The sequence below is a fragment of the Rhinoderma darwinii genome, chromosome 1 (assembly GCF_050947455.1).
Source record: "Rhinoderma darwinii isolate aRhiDar2 chromosome 1, aRhiDar2.hap1, whole genome shotgun sequence".
NCBI classification, from domain to species: Eukaryota; Metazoa; Chordata; class Amphibia; order Anura; family Rhinodermatidae; genus Rhinoderma; species Rhinoderma darwinii.
Window position 1 is genome coordinate 534,120,705 of NC_134687.1, and position 20,333 is coordinate 534,141,037.

General features: G+C 41.1%; 1 protein-coding gene across 1 annotated transcript in view; it reads right to left on the reverse strand.

Moving 5' to 3' along the window:
- The window catches only part of ARSK (arylsulfatase family member K), a 141,114-nt gene extending 124,048 nt beyond the window's left edge, over window positions 1–17,066 (reverse strand). Inside the window, exons 1-3 of the mRNA XM_075854847.1 lie at window positions 16,856–17,066; window positions 9,566–9,695; window positions 5,935–6,094 (exon numbers count right to left, since the gene is read on the reverse strand). Of these exons, the coding sequence (XP_075710962.1) occupies window positions 5,935–6,094; window positions 9,566–9,695; window positions 16,856–16,996 (431 nt within the window). The 5' untranslated portion in view covers window positions 16,997–17,066. The remainder of the gene's footprint in view (window positions 1–5,934; window positions 6,095–9,565; window positions 9,696–16,855) is intronic.
- Between the last annotated feature and the right edge of the window lie 3,267 nt (window positions 17,067–20,333).

Genomic DNA, 20,333 nt, shown 5'->3' on the forward strand with positions numbered 1-20,333 from the left:
AAAAAATTTGACGGTAATAAAAGTTAAAAATCCCCGTTTCCCTCATCAGTCCTTTATTATTAGAAAAAGACATAAATAAATAAACTATACATAATTGGTATCGCCACGTCCGTAAGGCCTCAAATACAAAAGTATTTAGTTAATTATCCCGCGCAGTGAACGCCATAAAAGAAAATAATAATAAACCATACCAGAATCACAATTGTTTGGTCACTTCACCTCCCAAAAAATGGAATAAAAAGAGATAAAAAAGTCGCATGAACACTACCCTAAAATGGTGCTAATCAAAACTACAGTTCATTACGCAAAAAAACAAGCCCTTACACGGCTTTCTTAAATGGAAAAATAAAAAACGTATGGCTCTTAGGGCGTACGCAAAAAACGCAGCATTTTGCGTGCGCAAAACGCACTTAACAGCTTTGTGTGTCATCACCATATGATGCGCGGCTGCATGATTTTCGCGCAGCCGCCATCATTATGACACTCTGTTTGTATGTTTGTAAACAGAAAAGCACGTGGTGCTTTTCTGTTTACATTCATAGTGTTACTGCTGTTGCACGAATCACGCGCGTCCCACGGAAGTGCTTCCGTGTGGTGCGCGTGATTTTCACGCACTCATTGACTTCAATGGGTGCGTGATGCGCGAAAAACGCAGAAATAGAGGACCTGTCATGAGTTTTACGCAACGGACTCTCGCTGCGCAAAAATCAATGACAGTCTGCACGGCCCCATAGACTAGAATAGGTCCGTGTGACGCACGTGAAAAGCACGCGCGTTGCACGGACGTATTACACGTTCGTGTAAATCCGCCCTTAGACAAGGCAACACAAAAAGTAAGGCCTCATGCCCACAACCGTAGCCATGTGCACGGCCGTGATTTTTCGGGTTGGCCGGGGCGGAGCGTCACCCGCAAACCACATGGCTGCGGCCATTATTTGCTATGAGCCTGGACCTCAGAACAAGACTTAATAAGACTTGCCCATTCTTTCTGCGGACCGTGTGCATGACCCCATAGGAATGAATGGGGCCGCAATTCTCTCGTGGATTTTCGAGGGAATTGCAGCCCCAAAATCACGTTTGTGTGCATGGGGCCTAATTGATTTAATTGAAAAGTATTTAATTGTGCAAACGCCATAAGACTATAAAAAAAAACTATAAACATGTGGTATTGCCGTAATCGTATCGCCCAGCAGAATAATGTGAATATGTCATTTATAGCACACGATGAACACTGTAAACAAAAAAAAAAGGAATAAAAAACAATAGTAGAATTGCTGTTTTTTAGTCACCACGCCTCTTCAAAAATTGAATAAAAACTGATCAAAAAGTCGCATGCACCCCATGAATACTACAATGAATTCCTAAAGGAGTCTAGTTTCCAAAATTTTAAGGGGTTTCCCCTGTATGGATATCTCAGAAGCTCTGCAGATGCGACATGGCGCCCAGAAACCAATCTAGCAAACTCTACATGCCAAATAGCGCTCCTGCCTTTCTAAGCCCTGCCGTTTGTCCAAGCAGCAGTTTATGGCCAGATATGGGGTATTGCCGTAATCGGGAGAAATTGGTTTTCAAATGTTGGGGTGCTTTTTCTCCTCTATTCCTTGTAAAAATTAAAAATGTGTACCTTTTATCTAAAAAATTTGATTTTCAATTGCATAGCCTAATTCCACAAAATACAGCAAAAAACACCTGTGGGATCTAAATGCTCACTATACCCCTCGATAAATTCCTTGAGGGGTGTAGTTTGTCAAATAGGGTCACTTTTGGGGGGTTTCCACTATTTTGGCACTGCAAGACCTCTTCAAACCTGACATGGTGCCTAAGAAAATGGAGGCCTCAAAATCCACTAGGTGCTCCTTTGCTTCGGAGGCCGGTGCTTCAGTCCATTAGCACACTAGGGCCACATGTGGGATGTTTCTAAAAACTGCAGAAACTGGGCAATAAATATTGAGTTGCATTCCTCTGGTAAGACTTTCTGTTTTACAGAAAAAAATAGGATTTTCTGACAAAAAAATTTGAACATTTCACCACTACTTTGCTTTAATTTTCTGTGAAACGCCTAAAGGATTAAGAAACTTTCTAAATGCTGTTTTGAATACTTTGAGGGGTCTAGTTTTTAAAATGGGGTGTTTTATGAGGGTTTCTAATATAGAAGGCACCCAAAGCCACTTCAGAACTGAACTGGTACCTACAAAAAAGAGGCTTTTAGAATTTTCTTCAAAATATGAGAAATTGCTGCTTATGTTCTAAGCCTTGTAACATCCTAGAAAAATAAAACAATGGTCAAAAAATGATGCCAACATATAGTAGACAAATGGGAAATGTGAACTAGAACTATTTTGTGTGGTATTACTATCTGTCTTACAAGCAGATACATTTAAATTCAGAAAAATGCTATTTTTTCAAAATTTTCTCTAAATTTTGCTATTTTTCACAAAAAAGCACTGAATATATCGACCAAATTTTACCACTATCATAAAGTCCTATGTACAGGAAACAATCTCAGAATCGCTTGGATAGGTATAAGCATTCCAGAATTATTACAGCATACATTGACACGACAGATTTGAAAAATGGGCTCTGAGCCTTAAGGCCCAAACTAAACTTGGTTTCCCCATGAGAGACATTTTCCCATGAGTTATCCACAGGATATGTCATAAATGACAGATAGATGCGGGTCCCACCTCTGGGACCCGCACCTATCTCTAGAACAGGGCCCCCTAAACCCTGTTCTACTGCTCTTTGTTGTAGCTGAAACGTGTGATTTCCGACCATGAATTACGGAAAAACATAGCTCGCTGAGCTACGTTGTTTCCGTAACTCCCATAATAGTGAATGGCAGCTACGGAAGCAGCGTACCATGCGAGCTACACTGTTTCCGTAACTACCATTCAGTTCTATGGGACTTTTGTTACTCACAACCATATAACCTTTTTCATGGTTGGAATTCACCTGATTCAGCCGCAACACAGAGCGGCAGAATGGGGTTTAGGGGGCCCCGTTCTGGAGATAGGTGCGGGTCCCAGAGTTGGGACTCGCATCTATAGGACATTTATGACTTATCCTGCGAATATGTCATGAATGTCTCTCATGGGAAAACCCCTTGGCGCAGAATCACGTTCAGAATCAGCATTCCACCATGCATGTATGTGAATGAGATCGTACGGGCACAGAAGCTGTGCCCGCACAATCGCCGCGGGAGCACGGCTGTGACTGACAGCTGGGCTTCCGCTGCAACGGCTAGGATTGGAGAAACCTCCAATCCTGGCCGTTTAACACCTTAACTCCCGCGGTCAATAGCGACCGCAACATTTAAGTTGTTTGATAGAGGGAGGGAGCTCCCTCTGTCACCAATCGGCGGCCCCCTGAATGCAATCGACGACTGCTGATGGGTTGCCATGGGGACCTGCACCTATCTCCAGAATGGGGCCCCCTAAACCCCCTTCTGACAACATGTGTTGTGGCTGAATCATGTGAATTACGACCATGAAAAAGATGATATGGTCGGGAGTTACAAAAACAGCATAGCTCGCTGAGCTACACTGTTTACGTAAGTCCCATAGAACTGAATGGTAGTTACGGAAACAGAATAGCTCGCATGCTATGCTGCTTCCGTAACTGCCATTCACTACTATGGGAGTTACGCTGTTTCTGTAACTCATCCATGTATTGCAGTGTATTGTACCAGCGATCTAAGGATCGTTGGTTCAAGTCCCCTGGGGGAACTAAGAAAAAGTGCAAAAAAAAAAGTTTTATACATTTTCAGGTGGGTAAAAAAAATATTAAAAGTAAAAAAAAAAAACTTTTCCCATTTTTTCCCAAGCAAAAAATTGGTATCGCTGCGTCTGTAAAAGTCTGATCTATTACAATATAGCATTATTTAACTTGCACAGGACGCATGTATTTCAATGGGGCCGTTCACATGGCCGTTGTTTTAACAGACCATGTGAATGGTCTGTTGAAAAATAAAACATGTCATATTTTCTTCCGTCTCAAGTCTATGGGGATCCGTGAAAACGGGACCCGCACGGGTGCAACTCGGACGTGTGAATCTGGCTTTATTGAGATATTTAACTGGATAGTCTTGTGACTATTCTACATGTATAGACAGCCTAGTCACTAAAAGACATGGGGAGAAGACATCAGAGCACAGGGAAGAGTGGAAAATGTAAAGCAGCATGTGGCAATGTATTTTATTATCAAAATACAGAGCGGTTGCTAGACGAGTGAAGCTAAAGGAGTTATTTCACAAATCAATTTGTAATGAGGATGTCAGATCATGCAATAATGAACATTATATTAATAGACACCCTATTAAAAAAAAAAGTTTTTTTTAAAAGTTATTCATCATGCGTGTCTACCAGTGAAGAGAACAGAAGTCGGACATGCTGAAAGGGAATGAGCAGCAACATTACAAGTACAGTAAGTTCAACAAGTTCTTTTAACAGAGTTTCCATTTGAAAAAATAATAATTATTGCATGTTTTGTACAAACTGATTCATAAGATTAAACAAAAACCTATAGTTCAGAGTCTGACACACCAAAATAACTTTAAAATAGAAAATTTATTGAATACATCTAAAAAATACCACAAAAGTTAAAACAGAGATGATATCCACAGTACAGAAAGACAACCAGATTAATTGTATATAATAATTCCAGATATATGGGTAAAGGGCAACACTGTTCAAATACAGGAATACATCCACAGTGGGTTACAATTGTGTAGAGTAATATACATATTCTAATACATTAACCAGCAAAATAGGCTATTCAGCGAACAGGGCAAATCTCCCACGTATGTATCACTCTCACATCTTTAAAGTATAAATTAAGTAAACATCAATGAATGAGTGTACACAAGTATAAATACCCCTGAATAAAGCCAGATGCAAAAATCAGTAGAAAAAACAGTGAAATACTAGTGCCATGCACAAGTAAAATACATGGCTCTATTTAAACAGACACATGAAATAGGAGCAGGGCAATAGCTGTAATGTCCACCCCATTTGCAGACACTCAAACACCCATTAGGTAAAATGTGATAGAAAGAAACTTTTTGCTGGAAAACAGGCATATGCTGGAAGCGGAGTTCATACCCATAGTAACAGGTCACCGTCTCTGGTGTCAACCCCGACGCGCGTTTCAGCCCGGAAGCCTTCGTCCGCTTCCAGCATATGCCTGTTTTCCAGCAAAAAGTTTCTTTCTATCACATTTTACCTAATGGGTGTTTGAGTGTCTGCAAATGGGGTGGACATTACAGCTATTGCCCTGCTCCTATTTCATGTGTCTGTTTAAATAGAGCCATGTATTTTACTTGTGCATGGCACTAGTATTTCACTGTTTTTTCTACTGATTTTTGCATCTGGCTTTATTCAGGGGTATTTATACTTGTGTACACTCATTCATTGATGTTTACTTAATTTATACTTTAAAGATGTGAGAGTGATACATACGTGGGAGATTTGCCCTGTTCGCTGAATAGCCTATTTTGCTGGTTAATGTATTAGAATATGTATATTACTCTACACAATTGTAACCCACTGTGGATGTATTCCTGTATTTGAACAGTGTTGCCCTTTACCCATATATCTGGAATTATTATATACAATTAATCTGGTTGTCTTTCTGTACTGTGGATATCATCTCTGTTTTAACTTTTGTGGTATTTTTTAGATGTATTCAATAAATTTTCTATTTTAAAGTTATTTTGGTGTGTCAGACTCTGAACTATAGGTTTTTGTTACTAATCAGCGTGTTCACCGTTATTACCATGCGTCTTTCCCCATAATTTATTATGCTATAAGTCAGATTTTTGACTACAATAAATGTATCGGGGGAACTTCTTTCGTGGTGTTCTTCATGTAGGTATACTACTGATTCATAAGATTGCCAACTAACTCAATCTGCTTCATCTATCACTGTCCAATTTACCTTACTGAGTGAGATCCACTTTTGTAGTCTTGTTTGCCAAACTTCTGAGTGACATATCCCTTCTCTTTTACAAGGTCCATCCATGTTGGGTAATCTGGATCTAGGCACTTGTAGTTATTCCAGGATTCTGTAAGGTGAGGGAATAGACCACTCCACATAGCTAAAATGAAGGAAAATCAATCACTGATATACTTATCTCAGCAATGGCTTATTAGTAAGATCATTTTAATTGGCGGAACCAAGATACAAATTGGAAAACATGAAATGACAGAGAAAAATGTACAATTATTTTAAGATGGGAGGTTTACATAGGCATTCTTCACAAGATGGATTTAAAGACCAGATCATTCCTCATGCTTTGTAGGTAGAAAGGATGATTCCCTCTGTTTGAATCAACATCAGTATAATAAAATTGGCACAGATATATATAAAGCCTGAACATTATTTCAGGAGCAGTACAGTCAAGAACTTTAAAATTGATTGGTGGTCCTGTAATTAGAACAAGTAGGGTGGGTTTGATACGTTTAATGAGTCCAGCATCATTTGGCATCAACAATATGTATGGTATGCCCTCCTTAAAGAGGATCTGTCAGCCCTACAGACGTGTGTTTTAGTAAATTACAATTCTGAACTCTGCGTTTGACCGTTCCTCTGTTATTCCTCCTGGAAATGTATAAATAGATTGACAACTGGGTGTTACCATTCCCCTTTTCATTGGGGGTGTGTCCCCACACACTCTGACTACGTCCAACCAGTCCTAACAGCATCAAATTATGTAGAGACAATCGCTGTTCACAAGGGGATTGGTATGCATACATTACCACGAGGAATAACAGAGGAATGGCACAATGCAGAGTTCTAAGAAAAAAGATTCAGCGTTGGTATTTCGTGGGCAATATGCAGCGCTATTCATGGGCACTACATGCAGCGCTATTCTTCCCATCAAAACGATGGACACCACAATAAAAACCAGACAGACCCCATTATTTTTTTACAAAGAGAAACCACAACGCAATTAAGAACATAGCCTAAGGGCATGACCACACATGGCGGAATTCCTCCGCAACTGTCCGCATCGATGCCGCACAGAATCTGCGTTGCAGATTCTGCAGCGGATCTGCACAAAATGTGCAGTACATTGATGCGGACTAGCTGCTGCAGACTGCGGGAAAAGTGCTTCCCTTCTCCCTATCAGTGCAGGATAGAGAGAAGGGACAGCACTTTCCCTAGTGAAAGGAAACGATTTTCATACTTACCGGCCGTTGTCTTGGTGACGCGTCCCTCTTTCGGCATCCAGCCCGACCTCCCTGGATGACGCGCCAGTCCATGTGACCGCTGCAGCCTGTGCTTGGCCTGTGATTGGCTGCAGCCGTCACTTCCACTGAAACGTCATCCTGGGAGGCCGGACTGGAGACAGAAACAGGGAGTTCTCGGTAAGTATGAACTTATATGTTTTTTTACAGATACATGTATATTGGGATCGGTAGTCACTGTCCCGGGTGCAGAAACAGTTACTGCCGATCGCTTAACTCTTTCAGCACCCTGGACAGTGACTATTTACAGACGTCTCCTAGCAACGCTCCCGTCATTACGGGAGCCCCATTGACTTCCTCAGTCTGGCTGTAGACCTAGAAATACATAGGTCCAGCCAGAATGAAGAAATGTCAAGTTAAAAAAGCAAGACGTATCCGCAGCACACATGACATGTGCATGACAGCTGCGGACTTCATTGCGGAACTTTGAATCTCCATTGAAGTCAATGGAGAAATTCCGCCATGAGTCCGCCACTGCTCCGCAACAGACAGAGCATGCTGCGGACACCAAATTCCGCTCCGCAGCCTATGCTCCGCAGCGGAATTGTACGCATCGTGTAAACGAACACTGCTAATTTAAAGTGAAAGTCAATGGAGAAACGGCTCCGCTGCGGATTAACGCTGCGGAGTGTCCGCAGCGGAATTTAAGTGGAATTCCGCCATGTGTGAACCCGCCCTAAAAAAAAAAACATGCAGGAGAGCACACAGGTTGCTCAGTAGGTAGACACTATTAAATATTAAAATATGAAATAATCAAAAGAGAAAATGCAGTTGATGAATATTATGAAATGTGCACAGTCACTGAGTGGATGTTTGATTTAATCTGAAATAAGTAATTATACATAGTGGTGTTTGGCAGATATGATTTTATAACAATATTAAACAGTTAATAACAGTTTTTCAGACGGAATCAATGGCGCAGTCGACTCCGCTATTGATTCCGTCGTTAAAACGGAAACCTGACGGAATGGTGACGAACGGAAACCTTTAGCGATGTTTCCGTCACCATTGATATCAATGGTGACTGAAACGGAAGCTTTGGTTTCACTTTCACTTTCTGTTGGAGGGTTCACCCGACGGAAACCTCTGACGGAACCCCGGAACGGAAAGCGAACGGTGATGTGAACAGGCCCTTACATGGTTTTGTGGGATTTGCTTTGTTAAGACTTCATTTTACACCGCTCAACCCAACAGAGGAAGGAGATACCAGACAAGTTTTGGGAGGTAACCCAATTTCCAAATTGCATTGGTGTTTTAGATGGAAAGCACATTCGCATCTGGAAACCTCCAAGGTCTGGCTTTCAGTAGTTTAATTATAAAAAATATTTCTCTATTACTCTAATGGCCATTGTGGATGCCCAGTATCAGTTTGTGGCTGTAGACATTGGGGCATATGGTCAAACAATTTTTTTCAGGGTCTTAAAGATCTCTTCCATAGGATGGAGACTGTACTCAGGAGATTCTGGACTCCCAGCACCAAGGCCCTTTCCTCGGACTGATGCACCTCTTATGCTATATGTTTTGATGAAAATGTACAATTACGAACTGACAAGAGCGAGACGACTGGTGGAGGGTGCCATTGGAATCATGAAAGGAAAATGGAGGATACTTAGGCCCGTTCAGTTAAAACCTGAAACGGTCGATTACATGATAAAGACATGCGTCAACCTACAGACTATGGACTCTGATATTCAGAACGTGGATGCATCTGGGCCTAGATCAACCACAGCTGTCAACCAGATGAGGGATGATTTTGCAGAATTATTCTTGTCAAGAGCTGGATTGGTAGAGATATAGTGTATATATCCTCACATCAGTTTGGTGAGGCTTCAATATTGTGCCACTTTTCTACTTATACTAATATTTGAATAGGTTGGTTAGGAATTACATTAATAAAAAGTTAAATAAAATACCATTTTGTATTGTAAAACTTTGTCACAAGCTGCAGAGAATACCCAAAGCATAACAACCCATTACGGCATGCAGTCTCAATAAAGTGGTCTGTAATTACAGTACTAGTAAATTACATGAGATAATGATGCACTGTGTTAGGGCACGTCCACATGTACTATAGATGCTGGGGAAATTCCGTCCTGAATTTCTGAGTTGAAAATTGCAGCTTATTACAGTAGCAGCAAATTTGAACAAATCTCATCCACACGCTGCAGGAACATTTTGCACAGAAAACGTGAGGAAATTGACCTGCGGTGCGGATTCTGAAGAATTCTGAAGAATTTTTGCACAGAAATTCTGCAGTATTTTTGCTACGTTCGGATGTGCGGCTATAATCTATTTGACATAATACCTATAACACGTACCTGCACGGGACGGACAGCAAATTGGAGAGTTTGTATATGCATTCATAAATACGGCCCCACGCTTATTCAGAAAGTCGATGTTAGGAAGAGCCACCAGGTGATTTTCTGGAGCAATGGTTAGCCGTCCATCCTGTTATGAAAAATGTTGTCACATAGAGTTATCAGTCATTTATCTCACAGTTACTCTTTAGGCAGCTAGATGTACATTAGATGTAGTGCAGCAAAAAAAAAAATGTTGTGCCTATCCTGTATTTTTCCTGAGTGGGGGACTCATCCTGGTTTGATGTAAGAGTTGTGATGTGGGCTCTGAGCACATATTACTCTGTTATTTTTATACAGTAAGATACTGACAGCCACTTTTCAATTAGTCTTTAAAATTACCTATTATATTGTTTCTACAGCTCCTCTTCTGACCTGTTCGTCTCCATGGTAACAGACTACAATCACACCCTGTGTAGTCTAATCCTGCAGCCATATTTCATTCCATATGTCCCTTACTTTTTGCTAACATACATTTATTATTTCTGCAAGAAGTAGGGGACGGATGGAAAAGAGTATCACTGCTGAATCATACTACACAGGGTTCCTTTGTAGTCTGTTACCATGGAGAAGTATAGGTGTGCATAGGAGTTGTAGAAATAAATCAATAGGACATTTTTAATTAAAACTATTTACAAAGTTGCCTCTTTTTTAAATTTTAGATGCATTGAAGCAATAAATGAAAAAACATGGCTACAAAGATGTACAAAGCTTTTAAGTGACCATCTAGAAAAAATTAACAGTAAATCTTATTTGGAGAAATTATATTGCAATCAAGTAGAGAATCCATTGCATATGTTTGAAGTATCTGTAATATCTGGCACTGCGGGAAGCAGCTATTAATACTTTTACTACAGACGAAACAATGAGAAACACCATAGCAACATATAGTACTATGCAAAAGTCAAAGACTGCTCTTTTATTTCCACTCTGGCTATAAAGTATAAGTTATTTATTCTTCAGCATTAAAAAAAAAAAAAGATATATTTGACAGAAAAATTATACAGAAGCCTTAACACTGTGGCATCTTCTTGGTTCGGGAAGTATGTCTTGTCCTTCACCGCGCTATGTTTTGAGTCATAATCTTGCTGTAGAATTGTCGTGAATAAAGAATAAATCACCAACTCCAGATTCTGTTATGAATACTCCAAATTTACATGGTCCTCCACCATGCTTGACCGATGGTTGTAGATATGGTTTCATTGCTTTAGTGGGGTATGTACTGCTTTCTATTACATGCAAAGATCTTTGCAAAGCAGCAAAAATTTATTTGGACAATTATTTATGTGAATGCTAGCGTCTTTTTAAAGGGTAACACAATGAATGACATCTATAGGAACATATTTTGTTACCAGACTATGTCTGTAACACATTGGTTTTAAATGGATTTTCCGTTGTTATATCATTATAATCTTAATCCCAGTATAAATGCGTATACAACTTTCTAATGTACTTTATGTTTCCATTCCTAACCATTTTAAAGATATGTGCTGTCAGTGAATCAGAACACTCTCATCAGTGGAATCAAACCCCTACATACCTAGTCCTTCTCTCAGCTGAGAAGTGGACAAAATTATATCCAGTCAAGGCAATGCAAACTAATATCTTTTAAAAGGGTTAAAAATGTAAACACAAAGAGGCAGATGTATAATGTTGTAAGATTTAGACAGTGTAAATTTAGGCTTAATTAATTCAGACGACCGAGTGTCAAATCAGACGTGAAAAACTGTAGCCGTGCGGGACCCGTTTTTAAGGGTCACTTTGCACCCGTGCGGGACCCATTTTCCCGGATTCCTTATAGACTTGAGTCTATGAGGGATCCGGGAAAACGGGCAAAAATAGGAAATGTCCTATTTTTGCCCAGGCCGATTACACAGTCCCTTAAAAGAACGGCCATGTGAATAGCCCCATACACATGGATTAATTATAATGCAGCCATATGACGGCCGTTAAAAAAAGTCTGTCACATGGCTGACAATCCCTGTCGCCTGAATAGGTCCTTAAACAAAGCAGTCAGAAGATGCACCAAATTCATCACAGTGGTGGATGCTGTATGATATATTTGGCACACCTTACTTAACCTGCTAGACACTTTTCTCCTTCTTATGCTTCGTTCACATCTGCGTTGGGGTCCCGTTCTGATGTTCCGTCTGAGGTTTCTGTCAGAACGGGACCCTGAGCAGATACAAACTGACACCGACAGAAAACAGAGGTTTCCGTTTCCATCACCATTGATTTCAATGGTGACGGAGCCGGTGCCCGTGGTTTCCGTTTGTGTCTGTTGTGCACCGGACCCGTAGTTTTGCCGGAAGCAATAGCTTAGGCAACTACGCTATTGATTCAGTCAAAACGACGGGACCCTTGCACAACGGAGACAAATGGAAACCATTGGTACCGGATCCGTCACCATTGAAATCAATGGTGAAGGAAACGGAAACATTTGGTTTCCGTTTGTGTCAGTCAGGGTCCCGTTCTGACGGAAAGCTCAGATGGAATGTGACTCTAGCGCAGATGTGAACGAAGCCTTAAAGAGGTTGTTTCATGGAGATGACCCCTTTCCCTGTGCCCTGCATAGGAATATGGAGGTCATACAGTTTGCAGTGGTGAGGTGCGGCAAGGATAGTAGTTAGGGAGGGGGCATGTAAGAACTCCATATCACGGCACTTTAATCTGGCTCTAATTCGAGTATTGTATATAAAAAACAATTGAATGCATACTAGCAGGGCCGCCCATTCCATCCAACAGATCGAACATTTGTATGGGATCTTGGTGCCATCTGCCCCACCCAAACCTTGTTAACAGTGATAGGGCAAAGTGGTCTACAGAAGGGTACCCCAAAATGTTGTCTTGTCAGTGCGCCTGGAAATCTGGCCATGATAGTAGACTGATATCACTATTTTATGTTACATAGAAGCATAAACATATTGTTGTACTGCTTTTTGGATGTAGTAAGCAAATATCTGACCTACCTCTATACCCCACAGATGCCACAGTAAGCATGAACCCATTTGTTTTTGAGAATGCTTTTTTTTTTTTTTCATTAGTTACCCTTTCATATTTGTCAGTTATTTGCAGATAGTCCTGACAGGCAATAGAGACTAGATGCAGGTCTCTCCCGTAATGCAATGTCATTGTCACCTCTCTGCAATGCCATTACAGGATTTTATCTTTAGACATAGACAGAACATTGCACTGACATCTAATGGTGTCTACATTAGAAACTGCTTACTAACATGAAGTTATGTAACTTTCTATATAATTCATGAAGTGATATGTGGTACAAGTAGGGGTGGTAATAATTCGGCATTACCAGCCATTACAACACTGCATCAAAACCTGTGTTTCTGTGAGAATTCTTTTTTTTTTTTTTTTTAATACAGAAAGGATTCTGTAAACTCAATAAAAGCTCCATTATCCTCTATTGCAAGGGTATAGTAGCCTTAGGCCTCATTCAAGGAGGTTGAACAAAGGAGCCGTAGACATTTGATGTGCTCTGTATTCTCTAGGGGAGAATATACTTCCATAAGGGTATGTTCACACGTAGTCAACCAAAACGTCTGAAAATCCAGAGCTGTTTTCAAGGGAAAACAGACCCTGCTTTTCAGACGTTTTTTACCAACTCGCATTTTTACCAACTCATTTTTTTACCAACTCGTTTTTGGAGCTGTTTTAATTGGAGTCTATGAGAAAACAGCTCCAAAAACGTCTGAAAGAAGTGTCCTGCACTTCTTTTGACGAGGCTGTATTTTTACGAGTCGTCGTTTGACAGCTGTCAAACGACGACTCGCAAATAACAGGTCGTCTGCACAGTACGTCGGCAAACCCATTCAAATGAATGGGCAGATGTTTGCCGACGTATTGGAGCCGTATTTTCAGACGTAAAACGAGGCATAATACGCCTCGTATACGTCTGAAATTTGGCCGTGTGAACATACCCTAAGGCCTTTTTCACACACCTTTTTTTGCAAGCCGGAATCATCGAGGTAACACCTCTATTTTGCATCCCATTGTTTTCAATGGGAATCAGCGCCGTAAAATCGAATCAGCCGCTCTGAAAAAGAAACCTCCCGTCCTATATAGGTGCTGAATCTGCTTGACTATTCCTGTTGAAATCAACGAGAAGCTAAAAAAAAAATCAGCGCTTATTTGTGCGCTGAAAAGCACCAAAAATAGTGAGCTGAATATAATGCTCAAAGTCTAAGGCTGGGTTCACACAACCTATTTTCAGACGTAAACGAGGCGTATTATGCCTCATTTTACGTCTGAAAATAGGGCTACAATACGTCGGCAAACATCTGCCCATTTATTTGAATGGGTTTGCCGACGTACTGTGCCGACGACCTGTAATTTACGCGTCGTCGTTTGACAGCTGTCAAACGATGACGCGTAAATTGACTGCCTCGGCAAAGAAGTGCAAGACACTTATTTGCAACGTAATTTGAGCCGTTCTGCATTGAAGTCAATGAAGAGCAGCTCAAGATTACGGGCGTCAAAGACGCCTCGCATAATGCGAGGAGCTTTTACGTCTGAAACGAGGCAGCTGTTTTCTTCTGAAAACAGTCTGTCTTTTCAGACGTAAAAGCCACTTCTCGTGTGCACATACCCTAAGGCTGGGTTCACACGACCTATTTTCAGGCGTAAACGAGGCGTATTATGCCTCGATTTACGCCTGAAAATACGGCTCCAATACGTCGGCAAACATCTGCCCATTCATTTGAATGGGTTTACCGACGTACTGTGCCGCTGACCTGTAATTTACGCGTCATCGTTTGACAGCTGACGTTTTTGGAGCCGTTTTCTCATAGACTCTATTGAAAACAGCTCCAAAAACGGCCGAAAAAACAGTGCGAAAAACGTCAGTTGCTCAAAAAACATCTGAAAATCAGGTGCTGTTTTCCCTTGAAAACAGCTCCGTATTTTCAGACGTTTTTGGCTCAGCGTGTGAACATACCCTAACGGTATGTGCACACGGTAGCAGGCTTTTACGTCTGAAAAGACAGACTGTTTTCAGGAGAAAACAGCTGCCTCGTTTCAGACGTAAATGCTCCTCCTCGCATTTTGCGAGGCTTCTCTGACAGCCGTAAATTTTGAGCTGTTCTTCATTAAGTTCAATGAATAACGGCTCAAATTACGTCTGAAAGAAGTGTCCTGCACTTCTTTTGATGAGGCTGTATTTTTACGCGTCGTCGTTTGACAGCTGTCAAACGACGACGTGTAAATGACAGGTTGTCTGCACAGTACGTCGGCAAACCCATTCAAATGAATGGGCAGATGTTTGCCGACGTATTGTAGCCCTATTTTCAGACGTAAAACGAGGCATAATACGCCTCGTTTACATCTGAAAATAGGTCGTGTGAACCCAGCCTAAGGGTATGTTCACACGAGGGCGTCCGTAATGGATGAAATTACGGGGATGTTTCAGCCTGAAAACATCCCCGTAATTTCAGCCGTAACGGCATGTGCAGGCGCTTGAACGCCGCGTCCATTACGGACGTAATTGGCGCTGCTATTCATTGGAGTCAATGAATAACGGCTCCAATTATGGCCAAAGAAGTGACAGGTCACTTCTTTGACGCGGGCGTCTATTTACGCGCCGTCATTTGACAGCGGCGCGTAAATTACGCCTCGTGTGAACAGACAAACGTCTGCCCATTGCTTTCAATGGGCAGATGTTTGTCAGCGCTATTGAGGCGCTATTTTCGGACGTAATTCGGGGCAAAAACGCCCAAATTACGTCCGTAATTAGTGTGTGTGCACATACCCTAAAGCTCTTGTGGGCTGTTTTTTTAAAAAACGTGCTGAAAAACAGCATCAAAATCAGACTGGAAAACGTGCCGATTTTGGAGCAGATTCAGCATCTGTTTTTTCAGCCTCAACTTAATACCATGTGAACATACAATTAGGGTATGTTCACACGCTAGCTGGCTTTTACGGCTGAAATGACAGCCTGTTTTCAGAAGAAAACAGCTGCGTCGTTTCAGCCGTAAATGCTCCTCCTCGTAATATATGAGGCGTCTGTGACGCTCGTATATCTTGAGCTGCTCTTCATTGAGTTCAATGAAGAACGGCTCAAATTACGTTGCAAAGAAGTGCCCTGCACTTCTGTGCCGAGGCAGTCAATTTACGCGTCGTCGTTTGACAGCTGTCAAACGACGACGCGTAAATTACAGGTCGTCTGCACAATACGTCGGCAAACCCATTCAAATGAATGGGCAGATGTTTGCCGACGTATTGTAGCACTATTTTCAGACGTAAAACAAGGCATAATACGCCTCGTTTACGTCTGAAAATAGGTCGTGTGAACCCAGCCTTATACAGCATAAGATGGAGCATGCCACAATTTTTTTTGTATGTATTCATATAGAATACGAAGGAAAAAAACTCTGTATGTCCCCTTTAAAATATTCTGCTTTATGACGCCATTAGAGCAGGCGACCACGAGCAGGTGCATGACGCTGGAGTGGGACAAGTAGCAAAGGTCTTATTCACTTTATTGTTAATACATTTCCTGTATTTTCTATATTGTGATGTGTTTTTTTATGCTGACAGAGTATTCTGTATAACATTTCTAAATGTTAGTGTAGGTTAAGAGGAAGCTGGGGAATAGTCTACCAAAATTTAGGACCATCGCCCCTCCAAAATCTGACTTATCTAAGAACCCAAGATTTGGTTTCTCCCGACCTTCTCCTTCTGTATAATGAAGTACCTAGTCAACTGTATACATAAAACTCCATCTGCTGAATCTTATACTACATACAGATGTAGCAATCTTTAACTTGACTCAACGTGTTAAATACACTGTGGCAAGAAAATTTGACGTAACTTTTTCAATGCTTTTATTGCATGAAATCGGGTTGCGGCAAATTTTCAGAGTCAAGATAAGCATAGTTACATGTGTAGTTGTTCGAGCCAATCCGTAATGTCCAGGCCTCTCTGTTCTCATGATCTGAAGGATGGTCAGAAGAACTCCCTATCATCTCATCAGAACAAAACCCAACATAATTAAGATTTTGAGAGTGAGGTTCACTTTATATAACCTGGCAAGCTAAAAGTTCTCTTCTCTCTCTTGAAATGTTGACCCTCCCTTACGAGTTCCATTATTCAGCTCACTATTTTGCTACAAACCAGAAGCATTACACAGTAGCAGTAACTGTACAGTGAGACATTGAAGGGCAATAAACCGCATCATAAACACTTACCAGAGCAGTAGTAAGAAGTAAATGAAGTTTTTATATAGTAACAGATACTTACGAAGGCATCACTCATCACCATGACCATATTATATCTGACATCGCTGCTGTTACGGAGGGGAGGTATCGGATTCATGTGAACAGCTCGTAGGAAAAACAGAAAGGAAAGAAAAGCAGCAGATCTCCTGGGCACTGAAGACATCTCCACTTACATACACATTCCGGTAGAGAGGAAAGTAATGGTTCTCCTGGAACTGGATGTCACCTAAACTTTCTCCTGGAAGCTTACAGAGAACACAGTTCTGAAGGTTGTTTATGCTTCAACACATACGTAACTAGAAGGGAAGTGTTTTAAAAGTTCCCACTTCCTGCCATATGAGCTGTACAGTCAGATTTGTACAACTGTCTCTTCCTAACATCAAGATTAATGCACACTGCTTCATTCGGATACCGGTTTGGTTTCTTTTTGTTTCATTGTTTAGTATTTTTTGTATAAGCATATATTTTTTTATCTCTCTTGATCACTGTAGAGTAAGAGCACACTAGGAATTTTTTGGCAATACGTTTTTGTGAAAACTGTTCAAGATGGATTAAAGATTTGTGAAGTGCATTATTTTGCAGTAATCAAAAGACATTCTGTAAAAGAAACGGTAGTGTTTACATACCCTAAGCGAGCACCTAATAAATTATAGCAACAATATATTGAGTAAAGAGCCATTTTCAATGCTTTTATTCTAGTTAGGGCACCACCCATACACCTTTTTACTGTGTTCATTTAGGGTACTTATGCCACAGCGACGTGAAAAGGGGCTGTAACATAAGCCCTACACTGGCGTCCCATACCAACTAGAGCGGGTGTCGGGCTGTCTAAAGACAGCCAGGCTCCTAACGGGCGGGATTTAAGTTAGCTTCTATCGAGCCCTTTTAACCCCTTAGATGCCGTAGCCAATAGCGACCGCGGTATCTAAGAGGTTCCACTTTTTCCCTTTAAAAAATGATTTATTACGAAAAAAAAAATTTTTTTTTTTAAAAACTACATATAATTCGTATTACCGCATCCGTAACAAGCCGAACTATAAAACTTTCTGTTTATCCTGCCTTTCAAAAAAATACAAGAAGAAGCAATAAAAAAAGTCATATGTACCCCAAAATGGTACAAAGAAAAATGAAAAGTCATCCCGCCCAAAAACTTTTTTATTGTGCAAAAGTAGTAAAACTTATAAAAATATAAATCTGTATATAGTAAAAAAAAAATCAGTAAACATACAAAATGAAAGGCAGGGTGGCCAAGGATAGCAAAACAAATCCCAAAAAGTTATTCAAGTATAAAAATGAAAAAAAGCCAAGGTCTGAACATGTAGGACCCCTAAATAGTCGTAATGGGGAGTTGTTCACAGGGGATCAAGAGAAGGCAGAGTTACTAAATGGGTTCTTTAGCTCTGTATATACAACAGAAGAAAGAGCAGCTGATGTAGCCGGTGCCGGTGTTGTTAATACATCAACTAATTTAGTTAATTGGCTGAATGTAGATATGGTCCAAGCTAAGTTAAATAAAATAAATGTGCACAAGTCTCCGGAATCAGATGGGTTACACCCAAGAGTTCTTAAAGAAATTAGTTCAGTTATTTCTGTCCCCCTCTTCATAATATTGAGAGATTCTCTAGTGACTGGTATATTGCCAAGGGCTGCAAATGTGGTGCCTATTATTAAAAAGGGCTCTGGTTCTTCCCCGGGTAATTATAGACCAGTAAGCTTAACATCAATCGTGGGAAAAATGTTTGGGGTTATTAAGGGGCTATATACAGGATTATGTGACAAAAAAATAGTATTATAGGTGACGGCCAGCACGGTTTTACTAAGGACAGAAGTTGTCAAACCAACCTGATTTGTTTTTATGAAGAGGTGAGCAGAAGCCTAGACAGAGGGGCCGCTGTGGATTTAGTGTTTTTGGACTTTTCAAAGGCATTTGACACTGTCCCTCATAAACGTCTAATGGGTAAATTAAGGTCTATAGGTTTAGAAAGTATAGTTTGTCATAGGATTGAAAACTGTCTCAAGGACCGTATCAAGAGAGTTGTGGTCAATGATTCCTACTCTGAATGGTCCCCGGTTATAAGTGGTGTACCCCAGGGATCAGTGCTGGGACCACTATTATTCAACTTATTTATTAGTGATATAGAGGAAGGGATTAATAGCACTATTTCTATTTTTGCAGATGACACCAAGCTATGTAATATAGTTCAGTCTCTGGAAGATGTTCGTAAATTACAAGCTGATTTGGACACACTAAGGCCCCATGCACACGAACGTATTTTTTCCTGTCCGTAAATACTGGGGTAAATACGGGTCCGGTGTCACCAGTATTCCACCCGTATTTACGGGCACGTTTTCGATGCAAAATTGCACTGCACTAATCGGCAGCCCCTTCTCTCTATCAGTGCAGGATATAGAGAAGGGGCCGCCCTTTCCGTAGTAAAGGTAAAATAAATTTATACTTACCCGCACCGTTGTCTTGGTGACGCCTTCCTCTCATGACATCCAGCCCGACCTCCCAGGATGACACGGCAGCCCATGTGACCGTCATCCCAGGAGGCCGGACTGGAAGAAGAAGAAGGGAGTTCTCGGTAAGTATGAACTTCTATTTTTTTTTCTGCATCTACATTGTGATCGGTAGTTACTGTCCAGGGTGCTGAAAGAGTTACTGACGATCGTTTAACACTTTCAGCACCCTGGACAGTGACTATCCCCTGACGTCGCCTAGCAACGCTCCTGTAATTACGGGTGCACACACGTAGTCACCCGTAATTACGGGAGCCCCATGGACTTCTATGGGCCTGCCCGTGCTGTAATTACAGCCTGAAATAGGACATGTTCTATATTTTTCAACGGCACGGGCAGCTTCCCGTAAGCATACGGGGAGGTACCCGTGGCCAATAGAAGTCTAAGGGCCCGTAATTAAGGGCCGTAATTGCGGCCCGTGATTACGGGCGTTTTTGCGCTCGTGTGCATGGGGCCTAAGTGTTTCGGCATCCACTTGGCAAATGAGGTTAAATGTAGATAAATGTAAAGTTATGCATCTGGGTACCAACAATCTGCATGCATCATATGTTCTAGAGGGAGCTACACTGGGTGAGTCACTTGTTGAGAAGGATCTGGCTGTACTTGTAGATCATAAACTAAATCACATCACGCAATGTCAATCAGCTGCTTCAAAGGCCAGCAAGATACTGTCGTGTATTAAGAGGCAAGGACTCGCGGGACAGGGATATAATATTACTTTACAAAGCATTAGTGAAACCTCATCTAGAATATGCAGTTCAGTTCTGGGCTCCAGTTCATAGAAAGGATGCCCTGGAGTTGGAAAAAATACAAATAAGAGCAATTAACCCCTTCCTGCCGCAGCCCTTTTTCAGATTTTCATTTTCGTTTTTTCCACCCCACCTTCCAAAAGCCATAACGTCTTTATTTTTCCGTCGATATAGTCCTATGAGGGCTTGATTTTTGCGGGACGAGTTGTAGTTTTTCGTAGCACCATTTAT